The 18,012-nt window shown below is 36.8% G+C and overlaps 1 protein-coding gene across 4 annotated transcripts in view; it reads left to right on the forward strand.

Moving 5' to 3' along the window:
- The window catches only part of ATG18B (autophagy 18 B-like protein), a 37,932-nt gene extending 20,327 nt beyond the window's left edge, over positions 1-17,605 (forward strand). For 3 of the 4 annotated variants that reach the window (XM_010279688.3, XM_088898528.1, XM_088898529.1), the window contains 7 exons: positions 3,084-3,175; positions 6,906-7,018; positions 8,542-8,661; positions 9,170-9,318; positions 12,875-12,988; positions 13,363-13,434; positions 17,048-17,605. In XM_010279688.3, the coding sequence (XP_010277990.1) occupies positions 3,084-3,175; positions 6,906-7,018; positions 8,542-8,661; positions 9,170-9,318; positions 12,875-12,988; positions 13,363-13,434; positions 17,048-17,189 (802 nt within the window). In that variant the 3' untranslated portion in view covers positions 17,190-17,605. The remainder of the gene's footprint in view (positions 1-3,083; positions 3,176-6,905; positions 7,019-8,541; positions 8,662-9,169; positions 9,319-12,874; positions 12,989-13,362; positions 13,435-17,047) is intronic. The other variant, XM_010279689.3, reaches the window with a different exon arrangement.
- Positions 17,606-18,012: the final 407 nt, after the last annotated feature.

Raw genomic sequence — 18,012 nt, forward strand, 5'->3', positions numbered from 1 at the left:
TGCACTGCTTCTTTCCTTACCCTAATAGGGAATAAAAAGTTCTTAGGGTTTCCTTGGTCTCTTTTCCAAGGATATACCTAGAGGTCCTTTAGAAACCAACAAAGAGATTAGGGTTTCAGTTCACCTGGGTTAGAAAGGGAAGAAAAAAGAATAAAGAACACCAAGAGATCAGAGATCAAGAGAAGGTTTGAATCTTCAAAGAAACTCCTAATGCTCTGATACCATGAAGTACATTGAGCAAAGAAGGTAGAAGAAAGAAGAATAGAACTGTAGGGAGTTTGACAATGGTGCAGAAGCTTCTTTTCTGTCCAGCCCAGATTTGTATTTATATTGGATTAATAAATAAAGAAGGAAACTACAAAAGAGCCCTTAACTAGGTGGGCTGAGAAGTAAAGAGGATACAGGGATATGTGGCCCAGGCCCAATACAGAAATAAAACCTGTATTTTATCCCACACCAACTTTATGTCTCACAACATCTTTATTAAATGTGATAAAAGAATATTTTATGTACAAGGAGTAGGCCATCTTAGGCTAGTTTTTACTACCTAACCCCACCCAATTACAACTGAAAATTACATTACAATCTTTGATTGTTGCCCCCACAGAACATTTCCCTGTCAGCTCCTTGCGTTGCAAGTGAATCAGCTAAAGGGATTGGTCTCTCAAATCCCTCACCAAGCTGTGGATCTCTCTTAACTTGTTTCTGTATTGCCAAATGGCTTGGCTGCTATTTCTTAACCATCAAATCACCATCTATTAGTGTCCTTCCACTACTATATTCCTGAAACCTAACCTTTTACTCAACATTAGGTCTTCTTGAACTGCCACCAGCTTCGCTCACAGAGAGTCCATAGCCTATAGGGCTTGCATATAAAGCCATCACCATCCCAAAGCCATCTCTAACCACACCTGGAAAACCCAAAATGCCTGGATTGCCCAATGAACACCCATCAAAATTGAGTTTCACTTGGTTTGCCTCTGGAGCAATCCATTTCCTAGGCAATCTAGTTCTAGCCATGGAAGAATGTGCCACAAGGCCCACAACCTGCCATCCTCTGATTTTTTTTTTCTATGATACTCTCCGTTTAGAGTGATTTTTCTCCTTACAGATTCTAACATTTTTTTCCTCCCAACCACTCCAAATAATAGCATCCCTGCATCTTACCCCTTTTCCTAGCTGGATTGAAAAATGATGTCAAAAATAACCCCCTCATATTATTAGGAGGGGACCACTTACCACCAAAGAGATTAAGAAATAGGAGATTAGTATATGGGAGGGTGGATTCTCCACTTGCATTGCAAAGAAAGATTTTATGAGGGGAGAGAAACTAGTTAGGAATCCTCTTTTACAATAACCTTTGCGATCCTATTTGGCGGATTGCATCAGGTTGATGATAAATATAACACGCAAAAGTTCAAAATTTCACAACGTATCGGCCCGTATCAGCCGATACGTATTGTTCCACTAAAGTCCTGATACATGGAACGTATAGAAACCAATTTGTTAATTTCTCTCCCTCATTAATATTTCTTTTATTGTTAATGCTTCTCATTAATTACTTCCTCTCTATCTCTTTTGTTGTTAAAATTTTATCCATTTTAATCCTTAAACAAACATTTTGTTTTAATGGATGTTTATTGGGGTAATTGTGGGTCTAGTCAAGCCTAAGTCTTATATATATAAAATATTACATATATAATATTTTATTTAAATAACATATAATATGAATATAATTTTTTGATACATTATATAATATATATGTTAAATATTATATATATTATAAGTGCTATATTATATAATATTTATATACAAATTACATATATTTAAATATATGAATTGGGCTAAGCCTAAACAAAAACCCAAGCCCAAACTTGGAATTTCAGAATTGGGCTGGGTCTAGATGATCACCCATGCTAAAATTGATTATTAAAATGTATATATTAACAAATATTAAGGCATTTTTTTGATTTTCTGAAAATCAAGATAAGATATATATGTACACATTTTAGTTTTTCTGTCAGTTTTCAACCGTTACCGATTGCGTCCTGATCTATTACAAAATTAATGTAAACCATTAAAGTGTATATGGTCATATATACCTTGTTCTTATTGTTATTAATATATATTTTATGATTTATTTGAGTTTCATAGCATATCCATGCGTATCTTGGTTTTTCATCCATATCCATGCGTATCCAAAGCGTATCTTGATGTCTCATAAAATTGTCTTTCTGATACACTTTGCGTTTCCGATACTTAAAACCTTGATAACATTAGGGTGCAAATGGATCGGATCATGATCCGATCTGATCCTATTTGGTTGAATTCGGATCACCCCTGTTTGGATCTTTGGATCAGATAATAGGATTTGATAAAAGATCGGATCAGATTCGGATCACCCCTATCTGATCCGATATATAATATATTTATAAATATATATATATGTTATTTATAAATATATTTTTATAAATTTGTTATATTATTTATTTTTTTATAAAAAAACATGTATATATATTATAAAAATAATAAAAAAATACTTGTATTTTTTGTTTCTACTTTATTTAAATTAGTATATTTTATTTTTCTTTTAATAATTTATTAATTTTTAAAGAAAACAACTTGGATTGGATCAGATCTAAAGATCTGACTTACCGATAGGATTTGAATTCAAATCGAGTCCTATCAGATCCGATCGGATCTTTGGATTGGATCTGATTCGAATATACCCTGATTCGAATCCGATCTGATCCGTTTGCATCCCTAGATAACATGTTTCCCATATCCTTTACTTGAGTCCTATTCCAATGTTTTAAATGGCACAACATGGTTTATGTGGTTGATGCCATTTGATCTGAATAAGGCCTCATTTATTGATTTCATGTTTGTCGATGTGCACTTCTTCTTGGTCCTTAAGCATCGGGAATTGGTATTTTTTTTTTATTGGTGTTAGGCAATGTTGAACCCATTGCCTCAATTGTATAGCACACTTTTGATGATAACTTGAGCAATGAGATCAGTTCCTGGGATATTTTGTTTAAGTTTCTTCTATTTTATTGATGTTTTCCATGATTTGCATGCAGGCTTGTTGTTATATTGCAAGATAAGGCATACATATATGACTTGAACAGTCTTGCAATCTTGGACACATTTGATATAGTGCCAAATATAAAAGGTGAGTTCACAAACCATTTTATTTTCATTTTCTATTGCTCTGTCTTTCTGATCAATTACAAAAAAGAAAAAAGTGGCACTGGTCTCGCGAGTTTGTTGTTGTTGTTGTTGTTGTTGTTAAGGTATTGTATTAAACTGCAAAAAGAAAGAAGATATACAATCAGCCCAATTCCTGTACAATGAGAAACTGTACTAAGGAAATCCCAGAAACTCAAAAGCACAACAATTGAGCCAGCAGGCATTTACAGACAAAACTATCCAAAAATAAACTCTTTGTTGAAAAAAGAAACTGTATGTCTAGATTTGAAAAGTGAGTGATTAGCCGACCACGAATACAGCATGCCCGTAATATTTTTAAGAACTTCCTCCTTTGAAATTTGATGCCCTTCGAAGATTCTCTGATTCCTTTCACGCCAAAATGCCCAGAACACAGCTGCAGGAACAGTGTTCCAAGCAATTCTTCCAGCCTCACCTAGACCCTTTAGCCACCAAGCAAGCAAAAAACTCTTCACATCAGATGGAAAACACACCTTCACCCTAAACAATTCCAGAATTTCCCCCCAAATCCAGTGGGTGAGTTCACAGTGGATCAGAAGGTGATTAGAGGCTTCTGTGCTTTTATTGCACAGAGCACACCTTTCATCCTGCACTTGAATGCCCCTTCTAACTAGGTTTTCTCTAGTCTGAATTCTGTCCAATACCGCTGACCTTACCAAAAAAGACATTTTTGAAGGGACATTCCTTATCCAGATCTTCTTGTCTGGGAAAACAGAAAACTCCTCCCTTGTCAGGCTGTTATAGAAGGATTTGACAGAGAAAATTCCTGAGTTTTCGAACCTCCATTTTCTTTTGTCCACCAAAGCTCCATTCAATCTGACATTGTATAAAGTCTGCAGCAAACTTAGGAGTGAGTTTACCTCCCAATCATTCAGATTTCTATGCAGTTGAGGATTCCACACACGGGCTCCATTCTGCATTTCCAAATAATCTGCCACTTTTGCATTCTTGTCCACTGCTATCTCGAAAAGATCAGAATATCTGTCCATGAGAGGGCCATCTTCACACTAAAAATCCTTCCAGAAGAGAATTCTTTGGCCATTCCCAACCTCGTATTTTGTTCCTTGTAAGAATTGTGATTCAATTTTTTGAATTGCCTTCCAGATTGAGCAACCATATGAGGATCTAGAGTTTCCAGTCTCCCAATCTCTTGTTGCAGGCCCATACTTGGCTACGAGCCTCCTCCACAAACTGTTTGGCTGATCATTAAACCTCCAAAGTCATTTCCTAGCATTGCAGTGTTGACTTCCTTTAATTTTCTAATGCTCAGACCGACATTTTTGGGTCTGCAGACTGATTTCCGCTTCACCAGGTGACATTTGTTTTCATCCTTCCACCCTCTCCACAGGAAATCCCTCAGCTTTTTCTCCAAGAGAGTAGCAGTTTTCGCCGGGGAGATCTGTCAATACACACTGATTTTCTTATTGTGATGTTTTCTTTTTTGGGTGTGTCTTGTTTTTCTGTGGTGCATAGATGCATAGAGATCTCTTTTGAATTTATGGCCTCTATTACTTCCTCCACAGATCCAAGGTTCAAAGTATTGACACGTATTGGCCCATATTGGCCGATATGTATCGTTTCGGGAGCTCCCTGATACGCCCCTACAGAGGGTGTATCGGGGTTCTGACTGGTTCAGGGGGTGGAGGAGCCTTAAACCGTCCCCCTGAACCAGATTTGAAAAAAAATAAAAAAAAGGTAAGAAAACACCATTGATATCGCCTGATACGCCCCTACCGGCGTATTGGGCGTATCGATATTTAGAACCTTGCACAGATCTACTCATTTCATTGAATATTCTGTTCTCTTCCCAAACCACCCAAACAACTTCTGCCTTAGTTGCTTTCCACATTAATCTCCCCCTTTTCTTTAGTTGCCTCAGGAAATTTGGGTTGAAAATGTCCACCACCTCTTGAGGAGGGACCCACATGTAGCCAAAAAGAGAACAAAAAGACTCCCAAATACAGGAAACAAGGGAACAGGAGATTAATAAATGGGATAAGGATTCTCCACTATCCCTACAAAGGAAGCACAAATGAGGAGAAAGGAAATGAAAGGGCCTTCTTTTCAGCAGCATATCACAAGTATAACATTTCCAAGCAGAAAGCCTGAATTTCTGGTGGGATAGGCTTATTCCAAATTTCTTTTATCGTGAAGTCCACCCCTTGGGTACTAGGTAGGATTAAAAGCTTGAAAAAATAAGGAACAAGTGAAGAGTTCATCAGGAGAACCAAACCAAATTCTAGAGTCTTCTAAGGATGGGCCCAGAAAAGTTGTTATTCCTACTGCTTTTTGAGCGGTGGATTCTTCATTAATGAAATTTACTGTTGCTTATAAAAACATTCTTCATTAATGAAATTTACTGTTGCTTATAAAAAAACATATTGACAAACATCATTTGATAAGTCTTTGTTTTCTGCCTAAAAACATGGGAGAAAGATTTTTGCAATTTATTTGTTCACCAGAGTGGTGGAAATCTTCTGGTTATATTTCCTTGGATTGTTTAGAATATCAAACTTCAATCCTTCTTAGCCATATGAAAGATTGTCAAGATAATCTTTATTTGCCAAAGGAAAGAATGTTTGGAACATTATTCCATTCACTACTTGTTCGGCCATTTGAAAAGGAAGAAATAAGTGTAATTCTAATGAAAGCATCAGCCTATAAGGAGAATTGTAGTTGACATTTCTATTGGAGTGGTTTTTGTGTAGTCAATGTTCAGGAATGTTGTTAGAGGAGCCTTGAATTCTAACTTCTGGTCTACTTTGGATATTGTTCTTGAGGATGTATAATTGTTGGTCTTGAGTCATCATGTTTTGTAGCTATTGGATTCTCATGAGTGGTGGCACCTTGTTACATATCATATGTAATATTTTTAGTTTAATAATATTTACCTTGTGAAAAAAAAAAAGATTCCTGTCCCTCCATTGCAATGCTTCAAGAGCCATGTTTTTGTCACTTGTTCTTTTAGAGCCTTCTACTTGCACCAAGTCACTCCACTTGTGAAGTCATTAGTCATCTATACATATGATCAAACCATCTCAATTGACATTTCTTCCTCTTATCACCTATTACTACACATTTCTAATAAAATCACTAAGAAAAACCAGAAACAGAATATATTTTCCAAGCATCCTATTGGAATATTTTCTTTGGCATCAACAAGGTCTAGGTCCCAAAAGAGATAGCTGGACCTATCCAGCCCAGATGGGCCTGGGTGGTTATCCTGCATGAAGAGGCATGTTTCCATGGAACTTAATCCCCTTCTATGGCTCCACTGAAGCTCCTACTTCAGAAGTTTACTGTCAATTAGTGTTAGCATATAATATTTCACACTCGTGGTGTCAGTCAAGTGGAAATAACTTAGTTCATTAGCTGGTCTTTTAAGGGCCATTGCTTGGTATAATTGCAAAATTTTGGGCTGATAAGCATGAAAATGTGATTTAACTCTCTGAGAAACAAAACAAAATATTTCTTTGCAACTCTGATGTTTCATTTATTGTTCAGACAATACTTTGTTTTCTGGAAAAAATTATCTTCACAAGCATTCTAATCTTGTGTTTAGTTGCTCTCCCATTCTTTTTTATTTTCTGCATTTGAAGTTAAAACTAGAAAATCTTCAGCAGATGTTAAATTAATTTATTTTGTTTTGTTTTGTTTTTTCTTTTTTGTATTAGGACTTTGTGCATTCTCCCCTAGTTTGGATGGCTGCTATTTGGCACTTCCAGCAAGTACAACCAAAGGATCTGTGTTGGTTTACAATGTAATGGAACTCCATTCACACTGTGAGGTTGGTATCCTGGAATACCTGAATACTTCAACCTTTCTAACAATGGCATCATACCATACTGATACTGGCAGATATTGCATGGCTACTAGGAAAAACGTAGGCAATTTTAGATCCCTGTCTCCTAGGCAATATGCTAATATCCAGGGTGGGCACTGGGCAGTATACCCAAAGTCATTCACACATTATCAAGTACAGAATGCATATTGGTAGGGTCCTAGGGACTACTCTTCGGTGCAATGATAAAATCTTGGGCTGACAAGCATGAGAATAAATGTTCTTGTCTGAGAGAAGCCACTTTGTGCCAAAAGTTTCTGCCCCTCCCTAGGTCCTGGATATCCAGGACTATCATTGTGTAATGGCCCTTTTTATATAATCTTACTGGTCACTCGGTAATGCATCATATGCATGCCCTTATTTTGTTATATAACTTAAAATGGAAGGAAGTGGCTAGTTCTGATTGCCACGATTTTAATATAATCCCTGCTTGGTCTCCTCCAATGTTTGACTACATCAAGTTGAACTTTGATGGGAGTAGTGATGGGAATCCAGGCCCATCTGGTATTGGAAAGTGTTTAGGGACAGTGAAGGCAAGATCATTGGCCTATATTCAGGCCTGATTGGAATAGGTGACTCCCTAAGGGCTGCGGTTATGGCGGTTATGGAAGGATTGCAAAAGGCAAAAGATCTGAATGTCAGAAAGCTGATTGGAGAAGGTGATTCAAAGTTGGTTTTGGAAATTGGAGTGGTTGCAAAAGGAAGTTAAAGGTTTTTGGATCTTCAATAATGAAAAAAGAGATGAAAGTGGATGATTCAAGATATGGAAGTGCAGTTCAGCTGGGTTAAAAGGGCAGCAAATGGCTTTGCTGATGTTTTAGCAAAACAAGGGGTGGGGAGGAACCAGTTGTTTTGGGCTCTGCTGTAACAGTGTTTTTGTTTGTGGAGAGTTAAGATAGTTTACCTCTCCCTATCTTGTAATTTTTAACACTTCTAATGAAATTCTGTTATTGATAAAAAAATACAACTTAAAATGGATTGTTTGTTTTTTATATAATAATGAGTATCATAAACAAATATTATCCAGTTTGTTCCATTTTTAGCACATGTACTTGGATAAAGGTGTAAAAGGTTGGATGGTCGTGTTTTTCTTTCATGGCTTCCATATTTTGTTGTCTTATATGTTGTATTTATTTTTAGGCCTAATATTACAGTTGTGTAATATGCATGCCCTGTACTGTTTAATATATACATAATTTGCATTCTTGAAATTGAAGCATATTGTTTTAGGTCAAATTACATATCCATTTAACCATGCCTTTTGTTATTCATTTTGATTTCCATTTTATGTTCGTTTTGAAAGTGTCTCTTGCTCTATTCAAAGGAGAAAAGGGGTTACCCTGAAACTACATATTGCTACCATAGGATATGGATCAAATATTCCTTCCAATCTCTTGCTAGCTCATTTGGTCTTAGCTTTATATGTTGCACATTCTGACATTTTTATGAAAATTAATACTTTTTTGTAGATAGATGCTCATCGTTCACCATTGGCTGCAATTGTCCTTTCCTCAAATGGAATGTACATAGCAACAGCCTCTGAGCAGGGCACCATAATCAGAGTTCATATGGTTTCACAAGCAACCAAGGTGAGACATGCCTCATCATCCAATCTGTTAGTCTTAACCATTTATAATCTACCATACCTTCTAGATTGATAATATTGAGGGTTTCTTTTTTCTTGTAATCAAATATGAAGCTTACTGAAGTTATTTATATTCCTACATGCATTGAGGGGGTTGTGACCCATCATTTGATAGGTCCTACTTACAGTCTCTCCCCCAAATGTATGTGAGTGGGTTTGTTAATATCATCAATGTATGCTGTTCTTTTGGAACTTAGAAAGATTTTGCTAACAAATCAAGAAAAGTGTAGGGATTTGATAATTAAGATGGTGACTAAATCTGGTTTCAGTGACCTGTTAAATGGGTGCACAAGTATTGAAAGTGTTGTAGAGGTTTTATGTAGTTGCATCCGTGTGTTATTCCAGAAGCCAACATCCTGTATATGAAATTCTGGTTATAACTGATTGTTTCTCACATTTCTTTAAATCTTCAGGTATCTGCAGTATATGGAACCTAACTCTTCTTTCTGTAGCAGTCATATAGTTTCCGAAGAGGGATGTCCCCATCAACCATATACACATTGTCATTTGGTCCGTCAATGCACCTTCCAGACATTCTTGTTGCTACAAGCTCTTCTGGTTCTGTTCATGTTTTTCGTCTTGGATTTATCCTAAATCAAAGGTGAGAGATCTCTGTTACAGAGAAAATATCATCATTTTTTAATTGTGATGTTTTTTAAATCATCCTTGTTTATCTTGTAAATATTATCGAAACTGTTGTATATGTTGAGGCCATTGCCTCTTTTGGACTACTCATTTGTACATAAAGACACTCCACGTATGACTTGTACAAATTTGCTGTGTGGACAATTTTCTCTGTTGCTGCCCTCCATTTTAAGCCCTTATTTTCTTTCTGAATAGAGCATGCACCTTTTCCTATGATTGGCAATATGGTATCATCTTGTAGATTCTCTTCCCATAATTGTATTATTTTTTTGTTATCCTTTTTTAAGATTTCTTTCTTTCCATTACTTTTCTGAGAATAATTATGTTGATAGTTGACACTGAGAAAAGTGCCAAGACCAGTATGCAAAATATGTACATCTGATCAGTGTTTAATCATCTATACAAAAAAAAAAGACAGAAAGAGGAAATGCATCAAGAAGAGGATCAAAGATTATTTGTCCTACTTTCAAGGTGTAGGATATGGAAGCTCGTAAACTTCACCAAAATAGAATCTCAAAGATATCTTGTGCTGAAGATTTTGCCGATAGCTTAACTCGTGCATCTTTTTTTACCTTTATCAAATGCATGCCAATGTCACTCCTAAAAAGTCCTAGGAATTGCAAACCAGAGAGGTTCCCAATAGATACGACCACATGACTGAAATGACATGGACCGAGTTTTTGAGCCTTGAGGCTGCTGGTGCTGGATTTACTAGCCTTACCCTGGAGGCAGAATGTGATTACTCCCTATAAGTGAAAGGGACATCATAATCTAATGTGGAGCCAATTCTTTACCCTCTCTCCCTACATATGATTCATTCATTCTGGATTGAGGTTGTAGTAAACAAGATGTTTGACAGCTAGAAGCTACTTTTTTGTGGTATGCATGTACTCCTTAAGAAGTCAAGAACCATCCTGGTAACCAGCTTTCTCCTTCAATAAGGATAAGGTCATAGGATCTTGTTGTGAAAATCCCTCCTGTATAAAAAATTGCACAATTTCTTGCATAGAGATTGATGGAGTGGTCAACTACGATACCAAGATGTCTGTAGTCTGTACCAGTGTTTTAAAAGGTGTGGGAGGCATATGCCTGGAGGCGCACCTCCAGGCGAACGGCCCCCAAAACGCTGTGAGACGTATGCCAAAGGCGCTGATACCTCTGAGGCAGGTGTACGCCTCATATGCCTTTTTCATGAGGCGTGCTAGAGGCGTACACCTCAAATTAGGATTTCCCAAATTAAACTTTGAGGAAGCAGTTTTAGTAATCCAGGTAGATACTGGAGTTGGAGGAGTATTATGAAATGATAAGAGGATTGTACTCGGGCCCTATTGGAATAGGAGATTCCACTAGAGCTGAACCAAAGGCAGTGGTTTTTGAGATACAAAAATCTAAAGATTTGGGGGTGAGAAAGCTTGTTGTGGAAGGTGATTGCAAAGTGGTGATAAGATGGCTAAAGCAAGTTGAAAGAATACCCTGGCACTTCAGAAATGAAATCAAGAAATTGAAAAATCTATCCAAGGATATGCAGTTATTAAAACTCAGTGGTCTCTAAGAGCGGCTAATGGATTTGCAGATCAGCTAGAAAAACAAGGGGCTAACAGGGATCATTGTTTTTGGGCTCAGTTGTAAGGGTGAAAAACTAAAATTGAAAGTTGACATGGAAAGTTTTAGTGGGGTAGCTGAGGCTACTCAAAATCTGTATTCATAATTTGTACCTTTTCATCATATTAATGGAATTTTCTTTCACTGATAAAAAAAATCTTAGGTGGTAACTATAAGGCAGTGTTGCATAGACATGAATATGGGAATTGGAATCTGATGTGTGACCAAGTATCTGACTCAGCATAGTTGGGGACTCTACTAGGGAAGAATTACTAGCTGCCCTTCAAGGTGTACAGTTTGCAGTTCAGCTAGGTGTGGAACAGCTGTTGATTGAAGGGAACTCCAAGGTGGTAGTGGGTTGGCTACAGAACCCAGAGTCTGTATATGGTGCTTTAAGAATGAAGCTAAGAAATTCAAGTGGCTGATTTTCTAGCTAAGCAAGGGGCAAATAGGGAAAGGTTGTTTTGGGCACATTTGTACTTTGATCGGGATTCTTTTATCTATATTTTTCCTTGATCTAATAAAACAATTTGTTTGTCAGAAAAGTATCTGACTCAGCCTTATAAGAAAACATGGACTCACAGACACGTCCATGCCTCCATGGAATTGGAAAAGTATATGCTATTAAAATAAATCATACTTTTTTGAATTCCAACCAAGGTTCAAAGTAATGACACACTTGAGTATTGAGTGTGTAAAACATACGATATTCTTTATTTTCTGTCTGATATTTCGGGAATGGTGTTGTTAAAAGGTTTGCTAATGTCTAAACCCATAGAAACCTCCTAAATCTCTATATTATGCATTTTGGTGACCCTGAAAACTGATAGTATCATACTATATGGTATGATATGTGTGACATTTTGAACCTTGATTCTAACATTATATCAGTGTTTTAAAAGGTGTGGGAGGCGTATGCCTGGAGGCGCCTCCAGGCGAGGCGCTCCCAAAACGCCCTGAGGCATATGCCAGAGGCGCTGACACCTTTGAGGCGTACACTTCTTGCACTTTTTTCATGAGGCGTGCCAGAGGCGTACGCCTCGTGCACATCTTATATAAAAAGACAAAAAACAAAGAAAAAAGAAAAAAAAGGAAAGGAAAGGAAAAGAAAGGGAAGGGAAAGAAAAAGAAAGAGAAGAAAAAAAGAGAAAAGGAAAGGGAAGGGAAGAAAAGGTAAGGGGAAAGAAAGTGGTTTGCCCCCTTCCCCTTCGGCTGGGGGGCTTCGCCCCCCGCTCCGGCGAGCTTGCTTCGCTCGCTCGGCTCCGTTTCGACAATACCCCACCTTTCAATTAATGTTATGCATCTTTATTCTTCTTAATATAAAATATTTTTATTAAAAATAAAGAAAAAAATGAGATCCTCCCTTCCTCTTCATCCTCCTCCTAACCCCCCTCCTCTTAAGGAGGCTTATGCTTCCTTGTGTTCGGGAGGCTTACGCCTCTTGCATTATATACCTGGAAAAGTCGTTGCCTTTGTATATTAGTTGTTCATTTGTGGTACATAAGCTCAGAGATAAAAATGAAATGTCAAGTAACAGTTTTCTCAAGAATCTATGGAGTTTTGGATTCTGAAGTGTGTCCAACAGAGACTTCATTTTAGGATTGTCCATGCAACACTGTTTTAGAGATGAGGGAAAATGAAAAAAAATACTGCATTTCCCAGTCCTTTGCATTTCTTCTTGGTCTAGAAACCCAAATCACATTTTTATCCACCACCATAGTAATTACTAACACCTGTATCTTAAGCATTAATTAAATTATTTTTGACTTCTGTAATACTGGTCTCATGTCTTCTTCATTGTTTTATCTCTGAAGCAATTTTATCATCTTGTTTGGATGTACTCATATTTGTGTTAAGTTTTTGCACTATAATCTGATACCTTTTTTTTTTCTTTTTTCCACCTTTACCAGAAGTTTAAGATCAAGTAATCTTCTCGGATCACTGATACCTGACTCTATAAATGATGCTTTTGAAGCTGATCATCATCATGTGCTCCACAATGCAGTTCCAGCTGGAGTCAAAAGGTGAAGCAATTGTCACATCCAAAAAGATGATGTCTATGGTACTTGTAGGATAGTATTATCAATAGAAATATTAGTGGTGCATTTAGCAGGTTATATCTGCGGTTCTATTGTTATGGATGATCAGAAAAGAAATAGGTTATGGGTTTCAGATTGGGATTTCCAATCAGATTGATTTTTCATTTAGCAGATCCACTAATTTGACCATTGGTTCACCTTTCTTCCCATTATTCCCCATCTAGCCATCTGTGAAGTGTCCTGACATATACTCTTCAAGCCACTTAAATACGTTTTCTAACATTGTTTAGATATAAAAGAACACATTTGGTATATTTTCTTTTAGAACATTCATTCCTAACATTTGTTGGTATGTGCAGCTATGTTGTGATCCGCAGTGTGGACAAAGTTGTCAGCACTTCTATAACCCAGTCCCAGGCTTCCACTTCTAGGTGAGTTGTATGGCTTTTGTTCCCCATCTTTGAAGGGAATGCTGTATACATTGGGTTACAACTATGTCTGCAGGTTTTATGTATGTAGCTTTGGATTGCAATATTTTGTTCTCAAGACAAACATATTACTATCAATTTGTTCCAAATTGCTTGAACTGGACGTTCCAATAAAATGCTAATTAGATAAGGACATATATGCTTGCCCTAGATACAGGGCTTGTCTTTGCTCCTGGATAGTTTCTACAAGTTTTTGGAAAGGTAGCTTAAGCATGGTATATGTATCACATAACCTTACATGGTGAAAACAAAATATGCTTATATACTCTTTCTTATCAAAATTACACTAATATTGGTGGAAATTTGCATGAAATCCACAGCCATAATCTGTTAATGACCACTCTGTGGCTGTGGTGCCAAAATACTGTTTGGGTATCCACAAACATCCAGCATCCCTGAAAGTTCACATGGTTTTTTTATAATAAGTCAAAATAGAATATCATTTATAATATTGTAAAAGAATATCACTTAAATAAAAACAGATAGTACAATAAAGGGGCAATGAGATAGTACCCCATCACAAAGAGCTACAAACTTGACTAACAAAGAAAAGCAGTAGAAATTTTTAATTTTTAACCAGAACAACAAAGAAAAAAAGCAGAAACCCTCTGCTGCTAATACAAGATATCCATCTAGAGAATCAATCCAAATTGAAGTAGACCAAAATCTGGAACCCAAGGAAGCTCTAGAAGCATCTGATGATTCTGGAAGGACCAAAACCCAATCCATGTTATTATACCAATATCAGCACATATTGTTTCAGCATTTTTTTTCGTTTTCTCTGTTTGAGTGGTTTTATATTCTTAAGTGTACTCTGTGTAATCTAGCTAGGGTATACTTGTAATTTTACTTCGCTTTATGACACCCTAATTTATAAGTTGAGTATAAAACTTGCCATTCGTGGCTCTACCATGGTTACAACCTCCCCTTGTATCACTACCTCCACAACTACTAACACCACAACCTCCATGGAAATCACCACCATTGCCTTGATCGTTACTTTCAGAAACTGCTAAAGCAGAAAAGTTAGGTACAGTAGTATGTGACTAATAATCCCAGTATCTGAAGTCAACAAAATATCCTCACTGGAGGATAATTCAGTGCTGCCAAGAATCTGAGAGATCAGTTTTTTAACCTTTATGCCTTTCTCATCTCTGTAAAGTGAACTTTTGTCAAATTTTGTTTACTCCTACAACATTAGGTAATGGGTTTGAGTGGAACCTTGGGTTTAGAAGGGGTATAAGGGATTCAGTGCTTTCCATTGTGATGAGCCTGTTGCAAATCCTTGGAAACATCTTTTTTTGGATCACCTCAAGACTGATAATTGCATTTGGATTCATTCTCCTTTTGGCTCTTTCATGTTTGCCTTTTTTTTCAGGGTATTAACCTCTTCCACTAGTCCTCTTCTAGCCCTTCCCCGTGAAGGAAATTTGGTTTAAGCCAATACCACCTAAGATTGGAGCTTTTTGTTGAGAGATATTTCATTACTTCAGATTTGCTATAAAAAAGGAGGCCTAATAGGTGTTTATGTCCCGACTGGTGTTCCCTTTGCTAAGCTAATGGTGAGTCTTGCTATCAGTTACCAATCTCCTATCCATTTGTTTTCTTGTGTTTGGGAATGGTGAGTCATCCCATTAAGTATGACAAGTTCATCCTCACCTTTAACATTGGCGTGGCTGAAGAAGAGGGGAAGAACGAGGCAATGTACAAGGGCTGCTATTATTTGGACATTATGGGAACAAAGAAATGCAAGAATGTTTAAAGAGCAAGAAAGGTTGCAGGGTGGCTCATTGGGTGAACTCTTTAGAAATATTTTCACTCCTCTCATCAAATGAAGTAACAAGGAAATGGTAGGAATGACTACAAAAAAGATAGTGCGACATAAAAGATGGACATCACCAGAAAATGGATTCATAAAACTCAATTTTGATGGGATCAGTACTAGGGATTTGAGGCCTTAAGGAGTGGGAACCTTGGAGGTGTCTTTAGAAATGGGGAAGGGAATATTGTTGCACTCTTTTCAGGTCCCATTAGAAAGGGAATTCAGCAGGCAAGCAAATTAAATGTGAAAAAAAATAATCATTGAAGGGGTCTCTATAGTCATCGAAAGCTGGATTTTTTAAAAGAAGAAAGTCATTTTGGCATATAGGAATGAAATTAAGAAGTCCAAATGTTAATAAAAGACATGGGGATTAAAATCAGTTCCTGTACAAAGGTCAGCTAATGCTTTGGTTGATACCCTATCCAAACAAGGGGTGGGGAGGGATTATTTGTATTAGCTTCAGTTGTAATTTAAGAATAGGGGGATACTTGTAATTCTGTAATAAAATTCAGTTACCAATCAAAAAAGAAAAGAATGACTTATACCCAGATTTAATCCTTGACAAGAACTTTGCAACATAAAATCATTTCTTTGTCTCTTTCAATTGCTCTGATGAATCACCCTAAGCTCCAATAAATATGTGGCTAGATCCTTCTCTAGCATTGCTTGATCTGAAAACCTTAGTCCTCACCCCAAACTTTGTGAGAACCATTTGATGGAACTGTTACACCAGAATAGGTCATCAAATATATCCAAGAATAACAAAACTAGTCATCTATTATTTATCACAAAAACGAGAGTAGTCATCCATGAACAAAAGAAAATAACGGTAGCCATCCATGGAACAAATATGATATGGCTCCCATACATCAATGTAAACAATATCAAATGCAGAAGAACTTTTCCAATTGACAACTTTCACACTCTAGACTAGACTGAACATACTGAAACAAATACCTCACATTCATATACACCTGCTTTTTGGTTAGATTCAGCAACTTCCTGCTTATTCCTATACTTTGCTTTTGTTGCTGTCTTTTGGACTCAATCCCAAATACCTCACATTCATTTAAAAGAAGGCTCCTTTCTAGATTGTCAGGATTTTAGAAAATATTTTCTTCTCTTCGAATTGAAGGACTATAATTATGTTATGAATCTGGATCAATAACGGTATGGTAGTTTATATGATAACCACTTAACAAATTTTTGGCTATCGAACTTGTTTCTGAATAGTTGAATCCTTCCACACAATGGGCATTTTTGTCTGTAAGAAGTAAAAATTCTAACCTGTACATCATTTACCATGTAAAATCTATTATTATCCTGTTTGAATTCCCATACTCTTGATTAAATATAGAGAAGGAAATGCTCTGAAATTATCAGGTTTATATAGTTAACAATGCCATAGGGCCTTCCTAGCTCCAGTACTGCACTGGTAGTGGGTTAGGATCATCTAACATCATGCATAATATGGACCTCCTGCCAAAAGTTGACCTTTTTTTCCACCTAAAAGGTCTTCTCTGTGGTCCGTTGTGCACCTAGTATCATCGCTGTTGTCTTGTCTTGTGTTGGTTCTTGGATTGGGGTTTAGAAATGATATTCACATGTCATGTGAGCAAAATCTATCATTCTCCATTAGGAAATTATTCTTCTATTCAGTAGTTCGTCTGTTGCTCACACGTTCATAGGCTTTTGGTTTTATTGATGAATGAGTTATTGCTTCTTTGATTGCAGAGCTTGTATTTCCATTATCACATACAACGGCTACTTTCAGGAGTACAGTTTAAGTATCAATGATACAAATGAAGCTTCGTGGGGTTTGGAGCGTGAATTTAATCTGTTAACAGCAATTCCTGATAAATTAACCGATGCTTGATATTATTATGATGAACTTTCTCCGACTCTCTTCATCCTGTTGAAGTGCATGAAGAACTGTGAATATGTGTAAGATTCAAGAAATATTCTTAGTAATTATCCTAGCTTATCTGTACCGTTCATTATGTATCCAAGTTGATTCTAGCAAGAAAAATGGTATATTGCAAGAAGTGCACCCCCCCATGATCAATTGGTTAAAACCAGCAGGAAATGTAGATTGCTTTCTGACATCAAGCTATGGAAGAATGAAATAGGTATTATTACCATTTGTTTTGTATATTGATCTAAGCTCAAGGCTATAGTTTGGCTGTGTATTCAATTTAGTGGTTGTGTTATATATATTGTAAAAGGCCTTAAGCCTCCATGGAAGGAAAAACAGAAATTGGAAGACAATTGATTGTGTATGGACTCTTTGTTTAATCTTTCACTACTTGGGGGTGTTCATCAATATTTATGATTTTATTTTTAATGCAAAAATAATTACTATGTCGTTTCCACTGATATAGCAATTGTTTCCTTTTAAAAAAAATCATACATACTGGTAAACAACCCTTGGCTTGCTGTTAGTCGTTGTTTCTGTTTTCCCTTCTTTTAACAAGTTAGCAACTTTTATTGCTCTGTTCTCTTCAGTTCTAGTGGAAAATATTTACCCAGGGTCACAGTCATTCAAAACCGACGAACTGATCATGGGGCGTATGATTCTCTATTACTTTCTGTTCCCCTGAATCCAAACAGAGCTTTACAGTGTATTCATATGAGAACTTCTGTATCCACGTTGGACAGCCTGTGCTGTCTACAGGCTCTCTCCAAGTGACACGCATATT

Source organism: Nelumbo nucifera, chromosome 2 (genome assembly GCF_055504915.1).
Source record: "Nelumbo nucifera cultivar China Antique chromosome 2, China Antique-T2T, whole genome shotgun sequence".
In the NCBI taxonomy this organism is placed as follows: Eukaryota; Viridiplantae; Streptophyta; class Magnoliopsida; order Proteales; family Nelumbonaceae; genus Nelumbo; species Nelumbo nucifera.